Source organism: Pochonia chlamydosporia (assembly GCF_001653235.2).
Source record: "Pochonia chlamydosporia 170 chromosome Unknown PCv3seq00011, whole genome shotgun sequence".
In the NCBI taxonomy this organism is placed as follows: Eukaryota; Fungi; Ascomycota; class Sordariomycetes; order Hypocreales; family Clavicipitaceae; genus Pochonia; species Pochonia chlamydosporia.
In genome coordinates this window covers 399,095-422,576 of record NW_019154046.1, presented here as the reverse complement: position 1 = coordinate 422,576, position 23,482 = coordinate 399,095, and the positions used below count along the sequence as shown (strand labels likewise).

Below are 23,482 nucleotides of genomic sequence, written 5' to 3'. Positions count from 1 at the left end.
CCTAGTCTGTAGATAAGGCTCTACCAGACCAATATCGCGAACGGGCACCTTGATCGGGAAGATGGATTTGCTTTATGCTAGCGATATAGACATATTAAAACGAGCAATAGCAACCACCCTCTATGTGTAGAATTTGCAGCTGTCTATGACGGCGTTAAAATCCTCGTGGGCCTTATTGGGAACCCTAACTAGTCGGTAGGACGGGCAGTTGCACGTTTTCCTAACGTGGCCGCCAATAGCAGACATAACTCTCTCCGTCACGTCCATCACAAGCCTAACCCATTCTGCACGATTTAGAAGCTGGAATTAGAGGAGAATATGATACCTTGCAGACGTGTTTCTGACTCTTTGCTTAGCATTAACTGAATTAATATTTTCCCATAGCATAAGTTTCTCACGCAAGCAATTATGCTCTTGCGTAGCCCTATACGCTCTTTCTAGGTATCCTTTTAGTTTTGGTTGATACACGCAGGGAATAGTTGTAACTAACTCCGTGAATGACATTAAGGAAGCAATCCTGCTTGCTGCTGTATTATCTATTTGGATAGTATTTCTGCTGCTACTGTGGCGGTAACGGCAAATAAGTGGATGTGATCTTGCAGTTGTAGCGTAAGAATTAGAGATTAGATGTAAAGCGTCCCTTGGGTTTATGTCTTTGGTTTTACTTTGTATTTGCCGCTCTGTTATGCGACCACTTAGTCGGACAGACTGGTGCCACGTTTGCTATTGCTTCCACTTTTGCTTGCTTGCATTATGTAGGGTTTATTGTTGTACCACATTGTACTACGAAGCTTGTTAAACCGGCCGGCCGTAATGTTTATGGCCCCGTGCTACTACCAGTCTGTTACTGCCAATGCATTATCGGGAGGGGAAGGCGGTCCTTTGATGATGCTTTTGGCGATGCTAACTGGCGAAGCAAAGCTAAGATGATAAAGTTTGGAAGAGACGGAGAGCGGCATCCAACCATAAGATTAGTAAGATGAATAGCACGGCTAGCAGATCGGCTTAACCCAGTTTCTTCCAGGGTTGGATTAATTGGGTTATTTTATCTGGCGGCTCTTGTTAGTTGTCCTGGTCATATTCACTGCATCACATACCAATTAGCCTAAATTGCCTTGCTATTCGAGACGTGTATTACCACACACTCAAATGGTGCTACCGCAAACTTTGCAAATGGGGTGTTTTGGGCCAACGCGCGGCCTCTGGTGACACAATATAAGACATCTTGAATGTTGAATTATCGTGGCACGCAGGCAAAAATGCGTCTCGACTGCATCTAATGGCACGCCACTAGCTTCTCCTCTTTCGGTCGACGCCCTTTCCAGTGGGGTTTGCCGCAAGCTTATTAAAGCGCTTCTGGAGATCTTCTGAGTCTGACCTCTCAAATACATGACGTTCCGGCCCTTTGCCCCTTTGCTTGTCTGACAGAGGTTTTTTCCGGTATGCCTTCCATCCGGAATTATCATCTGAACTTGAGTGAGCATCCCTTCTTCTGCTGGCTGAGGTCTGGCTCCTTTGATGATCCCCGTTTGCTGACACTGGACCTTGGCGCTCGGCTGTCCTTGCCGCGGTCACCGTTTTTGTTTTCCGGCTTACTTTTAGTGCCTGCAGTTTCAAGCAATTTAAGTACTTTAATCACGTACTTTTTCGCATTGTCCTCGTTCAGGCCAGCCTTATGCACTGTCTTTATGCAGCAGGCGTCGCGGCCCTTGACTGTGGTGAAGTTGTCATAGATATCATAGATGGGGATGCAGCGCTAGATGTTTGCTAATGTATGGAAGAGGGGTGGCTTCTGGTATTTCCATGCAGTCTTAATACCAAAGGGCATGTATAATCTGTTCAATCGACATATTCAGCCTCTTTTAACAAGGAACATTCCGAAACGAGCATATTTGACGAGGTTTTCTTCTTGTACTGGGGAGAAAATGCCGCGGAGATGATAAATGCAAAATTGAAAGATAATAAAGACTATCTTAACAGAGTAAAGAAAGCTTTTGGGCATTTATAGACGTATATATAGTGGACTTTGCCATAAGCTCCCCTGCTATCATGATTGCGTAATAAAGTCTGCCTGCCACACCTACAATTTTTGAAGCTGCATGCATCCCATGTTCGCTCCACTATAGCCTACATGGGATATTCCCTTGAACGTACGCTGCAGATCAGCTTATTCCGCCTCCACACAAGTAAGTGTACTGAAGTCTGCCTTGCATTTCTGCAACACAAAGTCACAAGCTAACTATTTTGGACACAGACCACAAAGGGCTCCAGCCTGTCTCGAAGGCCAGGTAACCAGCAAGCCAACCACAGTGGCCTGGTCTAGGGACGTATCCGAAAGTGCCCTCATGCCCCTTCAGATTCGTTATTGGCAACGTTATCTGAACCTCCCAGAAGTTATTTCATTATACGTGTCGGTTACACGCATGCGGGGAAAGCTACCTGCGGCAGTTCGGCAAGGAGGAGAGGACGAAGAGCGTTGGTCTGGACCATGACTTGCGAATGGCCGACAATCTATCAAAGGGTTCATGCCCTCCTCTGAAGCCTGGGTGGACTTGAACCATCTATGACCTCCGCTCCATGCTCATGATTCTTTGACTCCTCCGTCACTTATCTTCTATCCTCTCTTGGCAATAGAACAGTCTTCCTTTTCCCCCCTCAAGGGACCTGAGCCCTAGCTGTCAGATATACTGCTTTCCGATCTTCTCGATCTCGTATATGCTCACTATCTCTAGTTACGACGCAAACTTTCATTATGGCTCATTGGGATACTATCGTTCCCATGGAGACATATCGCGGTCCTGCTTCCACTTGATTCAGTCCCGGCGTACGAGCTCCTGTATGTAACGACACCGTTACTGACCCACCCTGGAGAGTCAGAAATATGCCTCTGACCTTCATTGCGATGCTGAAAACTCGTCTTTAACCTTGTTCAATTTGGAATCCAAAACTACGAGCCTAGAGACCGATATAGAAGATAGAGAGACCAGTCCGAAACCAACCGTTGCCTAGCCACTCCAACTACTTTCCAAGGGTCGTGGAGTGCTCCCTACAGTTGTCTGTGGTTGCGAATTCAAGTTGCACTCAAGTGGTGGAGTGTGTGGCCTCAAATGACTTTTCAAATGTTGAGTTGATTGATTGGCGGATATGATGTGGTTGGTCCCTCGACGAGCTGGAACTGGCTCAACGTAGCACCCCTGTAAAAGCGCCAAAAATGACCTTTTCTGATGCTTCATGGATGCGATATAGAGGGTTTTGCCGATGTGGATTGGTTATGGGCCGATTTGGCATTCAAGAACGATAAATAAATGCCATAAAAGGCTTCTGATCACTGGTTGATCGGTGTTGGCTGAAGAGTTGGTTCTGTTGTTTTTTCCGAAGTGGGTCTACGTTACCCCTGCAGGAGCCAAAAATAGCTTACCTTAAGTGTGAGAACTTTTTGGACGTCGGCACAACCTATTGTACAAGGAAAATGGCTGATAGTAAGCTTATTTGAAGCGTCACCGCCCTCTTGTCCTAATTTTTGAGACAGCTTCCTAGGAATACTTGCGTATGTTCCTTGCTTTTATGCCTCTATAGTCTGGAAAGCCGTCGGTTTTGTATATGAGTTTTATTCACGTCAATAAAGCATTTTATCTTACGACTTAGTCGGGCATGCAGGTGAGTGTAACTACCAAGATCGCTCGAGGAAGACGAAAATAAAATACGGAGTGTGCCTTACTATCCATACAACGAACGCAGAGACATGCCCACCACAAAACTAGCTCGGGAGGCTCAGATGGGGATGTTGAACAATGAAGAATAATCACGCAAGGCAAGATCCATGAATGGGAAGGCTACGTACGTAGACCGGGCCGTCTGATTTGAACTAAGCATGGCTTGAGGCACAGCTAACAAAAGTAAAGTAGAGGGACGCGTGTTGTCCCTTAATCGTCATCATCTCCATCTATTTCTGAGTCGATGGGTTTCTTCCACCATTTCTTGATGGATAAGACCACATTACTGTTAATATGGAAAACGCAAAGCTGAAGTTGCGCGTTGGGGAAGATGTGCCGTGCCGCAGCACGCAACTGATCGTCTTTGTCCGTGATAATAACCTGTGGGGGAGCGATGTTGCCCGCTCGTTGGAATCTTAATAGCTGTTGGAGGAACCACTCAAAAGTAGGAACTTGCTCGTTGTTGAGAAGACCATAGCATATTGGCATGGAAGTCTTCTCTGATGATACGGTTACAACAGTAACCAAGGGCATTTTATAGCAGTTAGTCTTATATGTCGCATCAATCTGGAGACATGACGAGAATTGTTGCCACATTTTCCCACCTTTATGATATCCCCAAGCAGCATTTCTAAAGCGGCATTCGTCCTCAATCCAGTCTAACCCCCATATCCACACATTCTTCGACTCAGAAAGCGTCCGTACAAAGTCGTTGGCAGGACCGTACCCTTGACGTTTGCTTTGGTTGACTTTCCATCGCCAGTTATAAACATCTCTCCTGCGAATAACAATCTTAGGCCACTTTTGACAGAGTTGCTTGTAAACAGACCGAGTGGAGATGGTCTTGTCAAGACAAAGACCTTCCAGAAAGTTCATTTGTTCTTCCGTTAATTTTCTCCAGTGGTAGTGCTCGGCAAGATCTTGCGATGGCGCGTGGTCTCGATGAAGGGAGCTGACAACTCTCAGGGACCATTCGTAGTTCTTAGCCTGGAGGGATTGAACAATGACTTTGAATGGGCAGTTGGGAGCAAACTTTGTTGTATTCGTGTTCCGTATTTTGGCTATTGATTTCCTAGGGTTGTAATACCGACTCTTGTCACAGATTAGCTCATATTTTATTGTTCTAGTCTTCGCCTTATTCTTTTGACTTCGTATCGTGATAAGGCCCATCCCATTCTGAACACAAAATTCTTTGAGCTTATCAAGGAGTAACTCAAGAGATTGATAAGTTGTTGTCAGAAGAGCAGAGTCCGACGGAAAGACCGCCTCCCACGGTCGACCATTCCACTCCTTAGAGTTGTCGATCTCGTCACATTCATCGGAGTCGCTAATAGACTCATCCGCCGAATCGACAGGTAGCGTATCCTGCGGTTTAGGAACGCCTGGAGGGTGCGCCATAGCCAGTATCGGGCTAGTCTTGTCGACTGCTTATAAAGCTATTGTATTCAATCTACATCTAACTCACATGTTTCTCCCCGATTAACGGGATTTTAAGGCCATAAGTATGTGATCCTTTGAACATTGTCTAGGTCACAAGTCTAGGACTTTTTTCGAAGTCCTACCTAGGACTCAGTCGAAGACTCAGTCTCGTAAAGACTACTGGAGCGCCTTCTTCTCGCTGTTAACTGGTGGTCTGTAATCCTGGAGTTTAAGGGGAATTTATTCTTATTTCAACCAGCCGTTAGTTAGTCGGTTTTCATAGTCGCGACAATAGTACGCAGTTTACATTCGATTGCTTCAATGCGCGAAGTCGGAGGACTTGTGGCTGAATTCGTGGCTGAATGTGGGGGGGTGCGTACGAATAGAGATTCGGGTGCGTACAATTAAAGACTGTCTATTTGTATGTGTTAGCATTAGGAGGTAACCCAAACAACAATTGAGAAAAAGGTTAATGTCGAGTACCATATCCAAAGAATGGACGATTATGACGTGTCAGATCAGTTTCGCGAAGTGGACTTGCTAATTGCAAATCACGGGCCTGAGTCTGTGCGCCGCTCCCTGATGGGTTGCTAGACCATAAACCTTTGTCTTATAAATATTACGAGACAGCAGCCTCACTTGGAGCTTGTGGCACTTTACTGCAGCAATTGTTTAACCCATTTCACGTCACGTTGCAACCACACTTCGGGCTCGCCGACACTGGATGTTCAGGTTCCCACTCAATAGTCGCCATTCGCCACAAACGTGGTGGCCAGCCATGGTATTGGTACCTACGTCTATTTAGCACTGGGAGGGGTAGGGGCCAGTTATGTCGCGAGCATTTGTTCGGCGAGGGCTGCTACCATTGACGAGTCAAACTTTTTACTTCATGTAATTCTTATTGCAGTAGCAGATGTGGTTGAAATAAAACAGTAGGGGAAGGAATTATGAAAGACAGGGACTCTGTCTAAGAGAAAAGTTTTGGCTGGCTTGAGCACGAGCTAACAAGTTCTTCCACAGGCCCGGGGGTAGGGAGGAGGCAGGAAATTGGCCCTTGACATTAATAGAAGTCATTTCAATTTGCAGCCGCTTAGTGGTCAGATATGTAACCACGGTACTTGATCCTTCCAAGGGCGTTGGTGCGCGGCGAGTAAAGAATCTGGGGCAAAAGTGGGAACAGTACTATGTAAGAACGCGGCTTGTTCCATCAGATGCTAGTCATGATGCATTCCATGCCCCTAGTCCAGAAAATTATGCCAGAATTCTCAGAATGGAAAATGGTTACAGTAAATGGTGTCATACAAAGTAAGCCTTAGAATCATGTTTCTACAGTCTTGTGCAGTAAGCATTCGCATACTCGTTTGCAGGTCTTCGATAGCATTCACTCCTGTTCGTCCACGCCATCTAGTGAAGAGGCTGAATCTGGCCTCACGTATCACGGAAAGTTAGAAACATTACAAAGAACCTTGATATAGTATCAATCCTGTAGTACCACATCTTCATAGTTGAGGATTCCGCATGTAAGTACTATCTAGCAAGGTGACCTGTCTCAAGTCGTCACGCCACGCTTCACAAATCACTTAGGCATGCAATCTCAAGTGCCGCCGGGTAGTGTATGCCGTTGACGCCTCACCCCTAGTCGTGTTGATCATGACTGGGATCCTAGAGGATTTCACCCAAACCCTGAAAGGTTGCTGTAAGCGGAGAGCTGCCCATCTCCAAGCAGTTTTCTACGGCTCCAGCTCCGGCCTGAGACAGAAGTTTATTGGTAGGTGCTTGAGCTGTATAAAAATACCATGTCACCTTCTTGGAAACAAAATTGCCCCCAAAAAAAGATGCAGGGCCAGAAACAGGGGCGCAAGCCACTGACGATGCGCAGTGGCTGATTTGAACTGCAGAATGAGAATTATGAGATAGAGAGCACACCGGGGTAGATCTGGTGAACGCAAATGTTGCTCTGTTCAGAAACCTTCGCAAGCCACTTTCCTCACACTTGTCACCCTCAAGTTTCGCTGTTGTCGCACGTCTAGAGCGGGCGGCCGCCCTCTTGCCATTTCCTGTCCTGAACATGTATATCAGACTACAAGCTACTTCGTACCCTGGTTAGAGTAGGCGTTCCCGTAGTCACCATAGTATTGTGGCCTTGAAGCTTGCCTGATTTATGTATCTTACTCCGGTGTAATACGCATATGCTGAGGGCTTGCTCCCTCGGCAGAAGATTGTAACTATACCTACAGTCTGACTGTGAGCTGGAAAATTCGTAACAAAATGGTCTGCTTGATGTTCGTTTTTAGAATAATTACATTGTCGGCTTATAGGCACCAAAATAGCACAGGAATTAGCGGGTCTCTTTACGCAGCGCCCACCGAAGTGTACTTTCCATCCGTCGGACTATCCTTGACTCTCCTGCGTAGTCTCCTGAGTGCCTAGCGCCATGATATTGGCGGTCTCGTTCTGGTCACATCTCGGGTGCTTGGCGGAAACCTATAATTTAATACTTTAACAGTATTCCCTTTTCAATCACCTCTAGCACCTTCTCTACATGTGCAATCAGAGTGCCATGACTCCCTATGCACTAAGACGCTTGCGATCTCACCACCCCAAGTACACCAGACAAGCTACCTGCCGAGTGTGACTGCGATCGAACCAAAGGCCTGAAATATGCCTAGCTCGCGACAGATCGAGTCTTGGATATGGTATAGCTTTGCTAGCCTACTTGTGCTTTGTCGATTGTAAGTTACAAAAAAAGCACTAACCTGACCACCATAAGGACGATGCTATCCAACCGCAAAACTGCAGTAATACTGACAAGATAATAGTGCATCCCGTTCCATTCGATTAGGGGGCGTTCGAAGCCTGGAATTTGAAGATTATGTGATGGTTCTCGCATTTGTAAGAGTACTCCATGTATCACCTTTCAATTAGTTTGCACACGGCCCTTCTTTGAGGTTCCTTGTATTTCTGCTATGCTGAGACTTCTGCCTTGACTATTAGCTATTTTTCCACACTCACATTCATAACAGGGTTTCTACACTAACATGATAGTATGGGTCAACATCCAAGAGCAACATCCTTACACCAATATTCTGCCGCCAACGGGCACCGAAGGCATGGGGGAAGCCGAGATTAACGATCGCGTTTACGGGAGCAAAATTACTTTTACGATTGAGGAGTCTATGGTTGTGTTGCAAATGCTAGGCAAGGTCTGCATGTGTCTATTGTTTCTCAAATTAACGTGAGGAACCGTAGAGAGCTGCCAATATTTAAAAGATCTGCATGAGCATGCTAACTGGCTTTGGGGAATAGATCTGGCCTGAAGCGACAGTTACAAGTTAAGCTACTGCTCGCCTACGTGGTGATAGGATGGGTCGTTACCGAGGCCTTCTTTTTGGGGGTCTGGTGTCATCCGTTTCAAAACTATTTTCGAGTATTTACAGAAAACTCAGGTATATTTACGCCAATTTAAGAATTCGAAAAGGCAATATTACTAACTTGTAGACATTATTGCTAGCCGGCTGCACGACCTCTCAACAGCATCTGATTATGTCTTTTGCGTTTAATATTTCGTCAGACCTTCTAATGCTTCTAATTCCTATACCATTGCTCTTGAAGTCCCGGTTACCGTTAAAGCAGTATGACGCAAGAAATATTTGCCTCAACTTTAAGTCACACTGGGCTAGCTGACTTGATTTGTTAGGAAGGCAATTACTTGTGGTATATTTGGCTTGGGTATATTTGTTGCAAGTAATGCTGTTTCTAACATCAATCTCAAAGAATCCTAACAATCCTTTTCTGCAGATTCTTGCCTCCGTACTCAACAGATACTACTGCTTTGCTCACCCTGAAAGTATTCTCTGGATATACTGGTACGTCCGTGAAGCGAGCACGGCAATGATTGTTATCAACCTGCCGCACTGCTACGCTTTGCCGCGCAAAATGTTCACCTCTAGCGCGTTTGGTCTTCTCGTCGGTAGCAGAATGCAAAAGCCCAAGGAGTCTGAGCACAACAGTGATAGTGGTGTTTGGCATGGTAGGCCGGGCTCGTCGGAAACAGCAGTGAACTTTGCCATAAGGTTGTCGAAACCGCGCCCTATGTTGCAAATATGGCAAAGAAACGAGTTTAGTGTTATCTCCAGCGAGGGTCTATGGGAAGATACAGACATGCAAACAATATGGCACGGCACTTTGAATACCACGGCAAGAATTGAATCGGATGGGAGCCGGAGTTGGTCGACCCTTAGGAGCTGCTATTACAAGAAGTAAGTTGGATTTCGATAAGACTACAAGGCTTTTATGCAGTTATGGCTTGGTAGATATGAGAACTAGCAAGTCGGTCTCAGAGTCCCTTATTTGGATACTGAGAGAATACAACGCAGTGTTCGCAGCGCGACAGGACTATTGGCTCTTGCATACATACGAGATTGCGGTCAAACATTTGCTGCTAGAGAACAATCTTCTCGACCCAACAGGAGATTATTTGGCCAAGGGTTGCGAGCTATTTTATAGCATTGGACGATACATGCCACAAGCGAACAGGATTCTAGTCGATGTCAACAATCACAGCAAAGAGATTAAAATCGCAGTTTCTGACAGAATCAAATCGATGTTACAAGCCGGTAGCGCCAGGGTCAAGCCGACTATCATCGCGAACACTTCGTATTTACAACTTGACGCTGTTGATGCTGGGAGAGTATCTGTTGGATCTATAGCGTTCACCAATACGGTCAGAAGTATTGCAAGCTAAACGTATTGAAGATTATGTTGTCTATTCTGCAGGAGAGAAAGAGAACTCTGACTGCAGCTATTTACACGATGTTTCAAACTGGACATTCAGTTACATTATTCCCTCACACCAATCTGTGATCAATTCGTAATACATATCGCAATAAATTTCATTGAGTGATCCGCGATCACTCGCTGGCCCTATTGAACAGGCGGTTCGTGCTCCCGGAAGCACGGAAGCACGCTCTTGAAGCATTCGCATTCCTTGCATTGTGAGCATGTTGATTATCGAGTGACAGAAGTATCACCACCGCTGACAAGGTGACACAGCTTTTTCACCTTATCTAATTTGATATTAGAAGGGATGTTGCTCCATAGGTATGGATTGCAACAGCAGAGGGAAAATGAGGAGGCTCATCCACACGAGGTCCGGCCCATGCAGAGAGAGTGGCACCTATCCAACAGGGCGAAAGCAACAGAGGTCCATCATAGTCATGACTCACTGGGGCACAGCCCGGGCAGATGCTTGCGCTGGGTTGCACCCAACAAACTGGAATGGCCCAATCCTCTAGTTTACGCGTGTCTGACGGCTCTGGGTCATCAAATCTGTGACTAGGTAATAAAGTGCTCAGATGGAAGTTTGACGGTTTCCATGTATTCATCAATAATATGCCGCATACATGGACTGTATTCTGCGGCTGAGGCGGCATGGCCCACGATTTCCTGTACAACTTGCGCTCCGGGATGACGGGAAGCCATTTTGCGAGCTGCTCGAGCCGGAGTAACAGGGTCAAAACGGGATGATAAGAAGAGAATCGGGGCAGCTGGTGTCGGATAAAACTGCCTCTGTTAATTGAACAAGCAGACTTGGAGTAATTGCTAGATGTCATAAAATCATAGATATTAGGAGATGAGAGGCTGGCCAACCACCTGGAAGTTTATCAGAAGGCTGGTAGTTATGCTTCTGAACTCAGATAAATGACGTGAATCCCTCTGCCAAGAGAAGGACAACGAACAAGAACAACAATAAATTCATCATCAGTAATTACCTGTGCGCCACGATATTAAATCTGGCTAACTATGACTCTCATAACGTGACAGTTACTGGCACACAGAGGTACATAACTTTCTACCCGGTTCGGCTCGTCAACATATGTACTGCCCTAGGTGCGCCAGCTCGCGAATCTCAGCAATGGCACACCTGCACAGGGTACAAAACCAGACACCGTATTTTTGCCACAACTGAACAGAAAATAAAGCAAGTAAGAAATAAAAACATTCTGATCGCACAGGCGATTGTTTATTTATTTTCAATGTTTGAACACTTTTACTTCCATAGTTTTCCCCACGGCATTGATGGTGGGAATAGTAGAAAGTTATGTACCACCAGGTGCCCAAATACTCAGAGCGGTGCCCATGTAACGGCTGCCGCCGTTTATGCCATTTCTAGCAACAATTTCAAAACTTACAGCTTGGCAGGGTTCTGCTTTCCAGATGGCCCCACGGCCGCCCCTTAAAAAGAGCTGCAAGTAATTTCCAACTAGGCCGTATTTGTCGCAGGATGTGAGCCTAATTAAATCGCAATATTGTGGTGTCACATTTTAGTCTGATAGCTTTCATACCTACCCGTCAGCCGCCACCAAAAACTACTATTGTGGATTTTGCCGTCTTGTGGCGCCTTGGACAGCCAGCGGCTTCACGCTATTTCCCTGCCATTAGACATCGGGCCAATACCGACCTGAGACACTTACCGTCATCTCTCTTTTACCATCGGACATGCCGAGTTTCAATGTTACAACTCGCACAAAACGGACCAACTATTCCCCTAGCTCCAGCAGCCTTCAGCCACTTTGACTCCTTACTTTAGCCCAAGAAAGATGAAGGATTTCCAGGTTGTTTAGCATACCCCAATTTCCTCCCCAAAGACGTTGCCAGTCTCACTTCAACCACAACATCTATTGATCCTATCAATTATGCAATTAATCGCCTTACCAGTGGCAACAATACCAAGACCATTCCCAAGTAATCCCCGGCAGCGAGAACCGCCGAAACAGCGCTATACGAGGTGATGGTCAGATTCGATTTTGATAGCGGCATAAGTTGTCGCTGTGATGCGGCACTGAAAGATTGATCTCGATACTCTGGACTGCCCAAGCAGGTCAAAGCTTGCCCCAGGTCACTATCATTTCGTACAGCATGCCGGACGGACGCCCCGAATTGCAGCATCAACGACGCTTAAAGAGGTTTTCCCTGGACAGCTTTAGACCTAGTGATGCTAATAGGCATCTTTACCAGGACACTGGCCTCACCATTGTCAACAGCGTCACTAGCGTGACAAACGTTGCACGAGGGTGGGGATGGGCCAGCTTTTCTTACTACGATCTTGGCGCGGCAACGGCCCAGTCAGCAGACACGGGACTGGCGCGGAAACTTAAGGGACGGCATTTACAAATGATTGCCATTGGGGGGGCGATAGGCACGGGGTTATTCGTGGCATCTGGAAGAGCACTACAAGCCGGAGGTCCCGCCTCTCTGCTAATAGCCTTCTCCGTTGTTGGCGTAATGCTGTTTTGCACATGTCAGGCGCTTGGTGAGCTAGCAGTCATCTTTCCTATTAGTGGATCATTTTCCTCGTGGGCAACACGGTTTTTGGATCCTTCATGGGGATTTGCTATGGGCTGGACGTACGTACTATCTAGAGATAAATTTACGCTTTTACTAACATAACAATTCATAGTTACGCGCTACAATGGCTTATCACTCTGCCAATTGAGATCATTGCGGCATCTTTAACTATTCGCTACTGGACTGGCAAACCACCGAGTGCTATATTTGTAACCGTGTTTCTAGTTGCAATTATATTTATTAACCTCTTCGGCATTAAGGGATATGGCGAAGCCGAATCCTTCTTCTCCATTATCAAAGTTATTGCTGTTATTGGATTTATGTAGGGAAAATATCCGGCCCCCTTTTAGCAATCTCCCTTTATTACATATAGATGTATTTAGGCTAATTTGTGTTGTAGATTACTTGGAATTGTTTTGAATTGTGCGGGAACTCCAGATCGCGGTTATATCGGCGGCGAGTTCTGGCGTGACCCTGGCGCATTTAATAATGGGCTTGGAGGACTGTGTAGTGTATTTGCGACTGCGGCTTTTGCCTATAGCGGAACGGAGCTTATTGGCCTAGCTGCTGCTGAAACAGCCAACCCGCGAAAATCCATTCCCGCTGCTATCAAGCAGGTGTTCTGGCGAATTACGATTTTCTACGTCGCAGCCCTTACGCTCGTGGGCTTATTAGTCCCGCACGATAATCCACGTCTACTAGATGCTAATAGTAGTGTGGACGCAAGAGCCTCTCCCTTTGTAATAGCAATTGAGATGGCGGAAATACAAGTCCTCCCTTCGGTAATGAACGCCGTTATCCTTGTGTCAGTCTTATCAGTAGGTAACTCGGCCATCTTTGGTTCCTCACGAACACTTGCCGCCCTGGCAAACCTAAACCAGGCACCAAAACTGCTGGGATATGTGGACAAGGCTGGCCGACCGTTGGTCGCCATTGCCTTGGCCGCTACGGTTGGTCTTCTGGCCTATCTTGCCGATGTACAGGATCAGGGTCGGAAAAACATTCTAAACTGGCTTGTCGCGATTTCTGGACTATCAACGCTACTAGTCTGGGGTACTATTACTCTCTGTCATATTCGTTTCCGCCGTGCCTGGGCCTATCATGGCCGTTGCGTTGGGGTAATACCTTTCACATCCCAAGCTGGTATAGCAGGCTCTTATCTTGGTCTAAGTCTTAATATTCTAGCTCTATGTGCTCAGTTCTGGGTTGCAGCCTTCCCTATTGGTTGGGACACTATGTCAGCCCGTGAAGTGGCTAAAGAATTTTTTCTTGGGTATATGAGTCTGCCCGTCATCTTACTCTTGTACATCTTGCACAAGGTTGTCTACAAGACACAAATAGTGAGGATTCGTGAGATGGATATTGACACTGGACGGCGAAGTTTAAATTTACCGACTCTATTAGCGAAAGAAAAGCAGGAGCGCGCATTAATGCCTAGATGGAAGAGGCTTTACAAGTTTATGTGCTAATAGCAATATATATACTCCCCATTGTGTATGTCGCGATAAGTTGTGTGCTATAACATGGTAAATCAAAGGTTGGCGGTCAAGATGCTTGAAAAATATAACCACGTGGTGACGGTTGTCGGCAATGGCCGGGAAGCTGTTGAAATTGTTAAAATTAGACCATTTGACGTGATTCTTATGGATATTCAAATGCCCATTATGGTAATGACTGGCAGCTTCGTTACTCGTTACTGGAAGTGCTAACGTTCTTATAGGGAGGCTTTGAGGCCACTGCTAACATCCGCCAATATGAACAGAGTACGGGTGTTGTCACTAGGACTCCAATTATAGCTTTGACTGCGCACGCCATGATGGATGACCGCGAGAAATGTTTCAAGCACAAATGGATGAGTATCTATCAAAACCCTTGCAGCAGAATCAGCTCATAGAGACAGTATCAAAATGTGCCTCACAGAGGGTCGCCCCTAACGCGAAGCGAAAGTGCCACGAGCATGTCTCTAAAACTCACGCTTGCGGATGACTGAGTCGGATCAAAGGGCAAATGACACTAAACAGGGAACAATTAAATACTGACGGTTAATATAGTCAATGGATCCCTGTGCGATCTTGAAGGCGGAGCGCACTTGATGTTGGGGCACAGCCGAATGAAAATAAGAGAGCTTTCTGGCGTTCAAGCTCTCTACAGATTGTATGTAGGAGACAGCCACTTGCGCATCAGCTACCAATTCATCTCCGTGGTGTATGCCAGCAACAAAAACCGCGCCGCTAGGTGCCAACCAACACACGCACAAAAAAGAGAGCGGGGGGCGGGGGCGGGGTGGGTTCGATTCGTGAAGTGTTAAACAAGTGAATAATATCTCTTTTTAGTATTCTTCTTGCTGTGCACGGCGAAGGAGATGGCGCGTCAAGTGTTTGGCATGGAGGTAGGACTTGCAGTGAGAGCAAGGGAACATGCCGTCAGCATCCCTGAGAGGACGGCGGCCAATACAGATACAGGTTTTTATTACGCCCGTAGGGAGATCCCTAGCGGGCCAAGCACTTCCCCTCGACATCCTCTGACGGACCGCCTATTAGGAACACTGCCTATCATGCCACTGACAGCACAATGAAAGACCTTTGGAGAGTTCATATTCCATTGCAGAGCTAATTGCTGCCATTCAAGATGTCCTTGCACAGCGCGACAGAATGTTTTGAGCAAGCGCCTATGGTGGCGTATTGTCAAGTCGCAAATTGGCTGCCGTTTCGACGGCCAGCCTGCATGGGTAAGGAGCGGCCCCGCAACCCACTTTCCAATTCCCGCTACTTTAAAGAAATTCAACAAGACCACCACCGTACCCAACTCTCTTCATTCCCCCCTTATGCTCGACCTCTCCTTCGCTCCATCGACCTCGTCGTTTCCACTTCTCTCTTGGTTGCAAGTTGTCATTCCCTTGGTCGTGTTGGTCACATCGATGTTGCGTTCCCGTTTACTTGCTCAAGCGTCAGAACGAGCACCTCGCCGACGCGTCTCGAGGGGACTTCGACCAGCTTCTGTTTCCGCTCGACTCCTTCGTACCCAGTAGAGCCCAGTGACTTTGCCCGCCGCAGGTTGCCATGTGAGAGCCGTCGTGAGGACGGAGGTCAACGTGGAGCAGCTGGCCGAAATTCACACCCCGAGCTGAGGTTTGTGCCGCGCAGGAACAGAGAAGGCATCAAACAATACTGTCCAAGTTTGGAGCGAACTGCGTTTCTGCCTGAACCAAAATGGAAGTGGTTGATGTGCTTCCCGCTGAGGAACAACGGTTGGTTTGGTGTGAAACGGAACGGAAATTTTGGTACAAGTTTGACAATGAGAACGATGTCCAAAATCAAGAGTCGGAGCAAAGATATAAAGTGAGGGAATTGGAGACGAGAGCCGATCTGGATATCTTAACCACGAAGCGAGCACAACTCACAGAGAGACAAGAGCGCCTTTTTAAGGAGCTTACACAAGTCAAGGAGGAGCTTGCTCAAGTTGTCGAAGAATGTAACGACAGAGTCGCGAAATTGGATAATCTGGAACAAAATTGCCGCCAAAGCGAACGCGAAAGACTGGAGGAGCGCAAGAAAACCGCTAACAATATGGAAAGATTCTTTAGGATCAAACGAGGAGAGGATCCAAGTAGAGTTTCTGGAGGAGACCGGGACCATTTACGCGAAGTGCTTAGGAACACTACGCGGTCCCGTCGTGGTCAGGACCAGGGTTATGATGCAGCCCGGGCTGAAGCTCTACAACAAGCCGACAAAGCAGCGAGAACAATACAGGTCCTAACTCCTCCCAGGTCCGCACCACTTCCACGACTCACCAGGTCGTCTAACGTCCTTGTCCATGTTGTCGATGCGGATGGCCATTTGATTGGTCCTGTAGAGAAGATCGATATATGGAATCAATGGGTTGAAGCTATTCAAGAGATGCCCATAGAACGACAGGTCAAAATACGCCGAGGCCGCAAGTTCACCTCAGATCACTTGTCTGCCATATATGATCGCTCCGAAGCCAAGGGAGTTAAGTGGCTTGCTTGCATGATTCAAGCTACAGGAGAAATTCAACAGTGGCAATGTCACTCCTGTGATAAAAACCAAGGTGCCTTTGCCGACTGCATTGTTTTGGGGGGGCCGCTATTTCAAAAGTGTGGCAACTGTGAATGGAATCGCCAAGGCTGTCATATGCCGCTGTCCAATAAATCTGCTAATACCAGAGAAACGAGGCACAGGCAGATGCAATCTCACAGTGCCGGTAAGGAAACAGAGCCATCGGCATTTCGAGTGCCACCAGTGAATCAATCTGATCAAAATATTCGACCATATGAAAGCCGCGAGGCAGAACTGGCGCGATCGTCAGGCTCATTGAACGGAAGCCCTATCCTACCTGAGCCAGTTCGGATGCCAACCTCAACAGAAAGCCGAGAGCATGCACTTATTAGTTCGAACTATGCCACGCCAAGTGGCTTCACACCGATAAATTTTCGAAGCAGGCCGCCCTCTCGAGATATTCCAACCCCATCTGTGCAATCAGCTGAAAATCCTCCGCAGCCCATGGGACGTCAGCTTCCGTCATCTGACGAGATCACAAGAAGCAATTTGGTTCTTAGACACAATGGCACCGTGTACGTCTACCCAGAGTGCGTTGAAGGCGTCCCTCTTGTTAAGATTGACGAAGCCCATCCTTATTGGGATCCGTGTTGGCCTCGTGTGCGATCGCTTATTGAACCTCAAGTTGAGCTATGGCGAGGAAAATATGCCGACTCTTTAGAGAGAAAGGCAAAGGGCGAAGGTGGCTCTTCCAAGTTTCACAACGGACGCCAGGTCAATCGGGGCATGAAAGTTCTGGAGTTCCTGCAAGACGGTGAGATTAGCCCCTATCAGCTTTTGTCGAAACAGTACACGCAGACAGGAAAAGGGATCATCACCGCTTATGATACGTTATTCCGGATGTGCGAAACGCTTGGCGAGCTGGCTAAATATACGCTCGACATCTCCCCAGTGGAATGGCTTCGCCATCGTTTGCATGAGCTTATTCTGGAGCATGGGGCGAAATTTAATTATTCCAATATCATGCACAACTTCTATCATGACCCCAAGCTTGCAGCCCTGCGCTCCAAAAACGGTTATAAGAGCATTGGGCGCCCGTCAAGATGCAAGGCTAGTCAGACTATCGGAAACGATAAGAATACGTCTCAAAGTGGCAAGAAGAGAAAAAGCATGCATTCCCAGACAGCCACGCCCCGAGCTACGCCGTCAGCCAGCTACTCCCCGCTCATGGCTCAAGAGGACTACAGCCGTTCTCCTCTTCCGAATGACGCAGCACCACTCTTGCCAGAAAATTCCTTTCATACACCGATTCAGAAGCGCTTAAAGCCCTCATCTCCACACATCGCCAAGGGCGTCTAGCGGTGCCTGCCTCACCTCGAGAGGACCTCTGAGTCTTCATCTGCCTCGACGCCAATGCCCCAGCCAGAAGCCTTATCGGCTACGCCATTCGCGCCCATGTCGCCAGCAAAACTGGCATTGAGCTCAGTCGGATCCCGAAAGTCCTCCAAGCTAATAATGGATGGGCCATCTGTGCCACAGGCAAGCATACACGCGATCTTGTCGTAGAGCGCCGGGCTGAATGACCCGAAGATAAATCTGAATGACCCGAAGATCAATGGCCCGAAGATCTCGGGGCAACCGCCGTGGAGACACATGATGAGTAGGATGCCGTCATTCACCTCCGTCGCTGGGTCCGTGAAACTGGCTCACTGTATGGTATGCATTGTGCTTGTCTGAAGCTGAAACTCCTTGTCCTATCGCCGACCGCTCGACAAGGAGCTAAGGCAAGAAATCAGGGGTACAATATGATCTGCTGCTTGGTGTCGCTGATCAACTTCAGTCAAACTTTCTCGGGGCGAGACTGGGCAGCTTGAAATAAAGAGAGTGAAATAATCCTAGCTCGTCAGGCTAGGATTATTGCAGCATGACCCTAAACTTAGTATCCGAGCCGCTGCAAAGGTTAGCACAGTTTGGGGGACGTGCATCGCCTTGCTTAATAATGGGACATATTGTACCGCGAAGATTGTATACTATGTAATATAACAGCCCAGTATATCGTATTTCCGCTCTACACTCATTTGTCTCGAACCAGCTAATAGGCAACAGTGTTTAATGCTCCTTGCTTTTTCATAGTCCGAGCGCCTAATCATGACTCTGACTTGCGGCCTGAACACTTTACTTAAGTCACCGCGGGAATATTCTGCAGGAACGGTGAGAACTGCGAAAGGTTTATTTCTTCTAGTCGTTTTACAGCCCTAGGAATTAAATTCTGAAAGCGGAGAAGATGATACAGAAGAGGGTGGAATCTATTTATCGCTATTTCTTCCGGGACACAAACAGGACTGGAGTCCTTTAACAACATGCGGATCAGCCATTTAACCTCGCAGCTCTGTAACTTTCGGAATGCAATTAGAAGAATATCGCTTGTCCCGGTTAATAAGCTATGATTTCGATGAACTAACTGCCAGATGTCTATTGAGGAGAATGGAGATAGAGCCGCAATCCGATTAAGTGTGTCGTCAAGTTCACCTAGTGACATTCTGGGATTCCCTCTATGTTTACAGTCTGTAATAGCTAATAGACTCTCGGCACACGTCGCAAAATCAGGGCTGTGGCTGCTTCGCCATCGTTGTAACTCTTTTAATCGGGATATCCCGAGGCATTAAGCCTGCTGGATAATGCATTTAAGACGTCTTTTTGACAACCCAAAGACTTAATCTGGCCTGCGTTCTGGGAAAAGGCAAGACAGAAATGCCACAGCTTCTGGGCCTTGACGTGGGATAATAGATTTGTGTGTGTTAAACCAAGAAATAAGGCTTCGGGTGGTAGCTTCCTAGATCGTCTTAGCACTGGAAGTCCCCGCTTGGATTCTTTCGAGGCCAGACAGCAGGTCGCATAGGAGATAGAATGCAAAAGGCATGTTGATCGAAGGATTTATTGTAGAGGACTGTTAGCCAAGGATGGCCAAAAACGAAAACAAAGTAGGGGATGGGACATTGTACATTGCGGAACAGCATGCCTTCCACTCTGAAATAGAGGGACCGGCGCATATATACCAAGTTACAGCTTACACGCTTACTTATGTTATTAGCTCTAATGGGGAGACCTTAGACACACATATAATGCACTTTGCTATAAGCTGCCTTGCTATCACGATTGGGTGACAAAATCTGCCTGCTATTCCTACGACTTTAAAGCCGCATACATCACATGTTCGCTCTGCTGCAGCCTACATAGGATATTCTCTTGAACGTACACTACAGATGAGCTTATTCCGCCTCCACACAACTATGTGTACTGAAATCTGCCTTACCTTTCTGCAAGAAGCTAGAAGATTTGTCATCACGAAGTCACAAGCTAACTATTTTGGATACAGACCGCAAAGAGTTCCTGCGTGTTATGAAGGCTAGGTAACTAACAAGCTAGCCACAGTGGTCTGGTATGGGTACGTAATCGAAAGCGCCTTCATGTTCGTCATTGGAAACGTTATCTGTACTTCCCAGTAGTTATTTTATTATACGTGTCGGTTGCACACATGCGGGGGAAGCTACATGCGGCAGTTCGGCATGGAGGAGAGGACGAAGATCGTTGGTCTGAATCGTGACTTGCGAATGGCCGTCAAATTATAAAAGGGTTTATGCCCTCCTCTGAAGCCTGGATGGACTTGAGCCATTTTTGACCTCCGCTCCAAGCTCATGATTCTTTGACTCCTGTCACTTACTTCTATCTTCTCTTAGTAATAGAACAGCCTTCCTTTTCCCACCCTCAAGGGACCTGAGTCCTAACTGTCAGATTTACCGCTTTCCAATATTCTGGATCCCATCCTCGATCTTATACACGCTTACTATTTCTAGTGATGACGTAAATTCCATTATGGCTTATTGGAATACTATTATTCTCGAGAAGACTTATCGCGGTGCTGCTTCCACTCGATTTAGTCCCAGCGTACAAGCTCTAGTATGTAATAACTCCGTTACTAACAGCACCTTGGAGAGTCACAAACATCCTGCCCCTGACTTGATTGCAATATCGAAGACTTGTCTTTAACCTTAGTTAATTTGGCATCCATAACTGCGAGTTTAGAGACCGATTTAGAAGATGCTGCACCGCCTGTGGTAGATAATGCAGCGACCACAGGAGGGACCCAGCTGGGCAATAAGGAAACCATGAAGAACAAGCATGGAGTTACTGGCGAAAATCGCAATTGTATCTAGAAGAAGTAAGCATTAGTCGGCAGACAATAATTGTTTGAGTACTTGCACTTGGGGCTATTACATGATGGATTTAGATCTGAACTTCACTTTAAGACTTATTGGAAATTAACTTTGAGAACTTTTTTAAGGATCTTTAGAGACCTAGGGCCTTAAAAGAAGCCGAGGAGCTTATAGTAAGTAAATTTGGTAAAGACACGTGGGATAGTGAGATGGATCTGTATAATTGTCATATTGAACTACGGAGAATTAGCAAATAAATTATTGACTTCTAGTCGCTGCAAATAGATCTAATGTACTCTTCTCTATATACATTGTATTATGCGTGCTATTTTAAGGAGGATAAGGTATTCAAATAATCCGCTGAGGTTAACTTGCACAAGTAAGGAGTTCCCTTGTAGGTGCAGTGTCTGAGGTACCTATAACTACAAACTAAGTTAGGCTCAAGCCGCCATTATTATTCTACTAACTTTAGCCGTACTCTGGTGCTCTTGCAAATTCTTCTGCACGAACGATAAAAACTTGAGCACAGAATGGGGCAGTCAGTGTGCGGCACAGGTCCTCTTGCCATCACTGCTAAGCTGCACTTCGATCTTTGGTTAACATCTACTTGTCGGACTCCAGGTAAGACCACTCGGGAACGGCTCTGATCTGACGCCACATGTATCTCTCGAGGTTATTCGCCGACTTCGTATACGGCGTATTTTCGTCGTTATATCTGCTCCAGAGGTCATGCTGCAAGCAGGGTGGAACCTCCACTTGTCCTTTTTTCGACAGCTCTTTATTAAGCTCACTTATGTTGGTACGAGTTCGACTCTTAGATGAGCTGCGTCCCCAGGAGTTAGTCGGTGAGCTTAGTTGCCTGGCTCGCTTGGATCCTACCGGCGGTCCATTGCCAGAGCTAGATGTGAAGCTGGTCGCAAAACTCAAACCTTGGTCTTCTGCAGCCAATATGGTCGATGCTTGGCTGGGGTTTGGAGTGTCGTCTTCAGTCGGTAAAGACTGCGGTGCGTCATATACCTTTGGATCTTCTCCCAAATTATCGCCGCAGGCATTGGCGGTTTGTTCTTGGGGGGAATCGTTCGCAATAAGCCCATTTTCGTCGTTCTGTTGAGCATCTTGACTTGCGTGACGCCAATTCGCGGCATGAATAAACTGATCTCGATGGCTCCTTGCTAAATCTCTAGCGTTTCGAAAAGCAGTGGCTCCACGTCGAAAAGTTTGAATATTACCTGTCATTCCCCAAGTATCAAGCTGCGTCATATGATACTCAGGCCGACCCCCCGTCTCAGTTGGAGCTGTGACAAGGTGAGCATAGAGCTGGAGCGTGCCGGTAGCAGGATGATATGTCGAGCTGTACGTGTACGCTTTGCCGTCATAACTTTCATTGGATGTGCCATAATTCTGCAACGTATGCATGGCACGGGCACCATATGCTCCGTCGTAGCATGCCTGCCTCTGTGCAACTGATGCATTCCCGTCGGGTCCCTTGGCCTCTATGAAGAAATTGGCCGCCACTGGAACACTGGCGTGGTTCGTAGGAATAACTCTTTGCCTGACTTCGTCGTCATTTCGTACCTCCACGCTGAGGTCCGCCAGATCAGCGCCATCAAAATGATCTGGCTTTGGTCTGACGGCGTTGCTAGTAGTGAGAGGTTCAAGTTCGGTGAAGAGAACATTCTGCTTGCTAGGAATGCGACAACTTCCACTGATAATGGGAATGACATCGGCCATGACATCAGATTCGAATACAACATCCTCGTTTTTCCTCTGAAATGTCTCGAACTGTTCCTCTGTGAATTGTGACGGGGACAAGGATGCGCGGCTCTGTTTCAAACTGATCCTTGCTTCCTCTGTGTTCAACGGTTTGGATTTGCGATTGTTCATATATACACCATGGTCTCGAAGGTGTTGATCAAACTCCTTTCCATACCTCGATGAGCCGCTGTACAAAACGAGAGGTAGTTAATAATGGCAATTTGGGCTAGAAAACAAGACCTAAATCTTAGCGCCCGAGCTAATGTGTTGAGCGTACATTAGCGTAGACGTTTATGTAACGCGTGCCAAATCTCTCGAAACGAGGCCCGTTACGGGCGCGATTTCAACAGGGATGGGTCTGGGGGCGGTGATTGGCGGAGACGCGGGAACGGGCCCCGTTACGGCAGACACTGACTGAGTAGGTAGGTTCTCTTGCTCTCGCCATTTGCCTTACGTTTTCGCCCCTGGGGGGGTAGGGCAGGCACCACGAGCAAGACTAATAACCCTTGCGGCAAGTTTCACCCCCAGTGGCGAAACCTCAGGTGTGGTATATTTAGTATGGTAAATTTTAGCCCTAACCCGCAAGCCAAGAACCGGAAAACGCTTTACTATGGCTCGTATCTGCCCTTGGTTATTCTTTTCGAGGTCGGTCTCTCGTCTGGCGCCCAAGGTTTTGGTGGTCTGCTGTAAGGCCTGTTGCGTTGTAGCAGCCTGCTTAGACATTTGGCTTAACTGCGTCATCATTTCGCTGAGAGTTCTACGGCTAGGCGAGCCGCTGCTGTCTTGGCTGTTGCTCTGCATTGCAGGTCGTTTCTCGATCATTTGACGACTCGTCCGTTCGCGTATCCCTATATATAACGGTCAAAGCGAGTATATATTTGACAACTAGCTAGGTGACTATAAACAAGTATCATCTAACGCTAAGGAGAAGAGGAAAAGGGCTAGCAAGAAAGCAACAGCTCTGCAAGCTCTTGCAGGCTTGTCAGCTTGCTTCTGCTAATCTCGCTTGTTGCTGGGG

General features: G+C 47.0%; 4 protein-coding genes across 4 annotated transcripts; 2 read left to right on the top strand and 2 right to left on the bottom strand.

The window, feature by feature from the left end:
- Positions 1-3,923: 3,923 nt before the first annotated feature.
- On the bottom strand, positions 3,924-5,111 carry VFPPC_18275 (MULE transposase domain-containing protein; the record flags this gene model as incomplete). Its single annotated transcript, XM_022429917.1, has 1 exon — positions 3,924-5,111. The coding sequence occupies one exon, from the start codon at positions 5,109-5,111 to the stop codon at positions 3,924-3,926; it is 1,188 nt and encodes a 395-aa protein (XP_022285079.1).
- Positions 5,112-12,050: 6,939 nt separating this feature from the next.
- Positions 12,051-13,948, top strand: VFPPC_10507 (general amino-acid permease GAP1; the record flags this gene model as incomplete). The annotated part of the gene is made up of 3 exons (XM_018288867.1): positions 12,051-12,538; positions 12,592-12,801; positions 12,880-13,948. The coding sequence occupies 3 exons, from the start codon at positions 12,051-12,053 to the stop codon at positions 13,946-13,948; spliced, it is 1,767 nt and encodes a 588-aa protein (XP_018137473.1).
- A 1,740-nt stretch (positions 13,949-15,688) lies between these two features.
- VFPPC_14774 (hypothetical protein) lies at positions 15,689-17,854 on the top strand (the record flags this gene model as incomplete). The annotated part of the gene is made up of 1 exon (XM_018292542.1): positions 15,689-17,854. One exon carries the CDS (start codon positions 15,689-15,691, stop codon positions 17,852-17,854), a length of 2,166 nt encoding a protein of 721 aa, XP_018137472.1.
- Positions 17,855-21,312: 3,458 nt separating this feature from the next.
- VFPPC_10506 (hypothetical protein) lies at positions 21,313-23,265 on the bottom strand (the record flags this gene model as incomplete). Its single annotated transcript, XM_018288866.1, has 2 exons — positions 21,313-22,651; positions 22,919-23,265. The coding sequence occupies 2 exons, from the start codon at positions 23,263-23,265 to the stop codon at positions 21,313-21,315; spliced, it is 1,686 nt and encodes a 561-aa protein (XP_018137471.1).
- Positions 23,266-23,482: the final 217 nt, after the last annotated feature.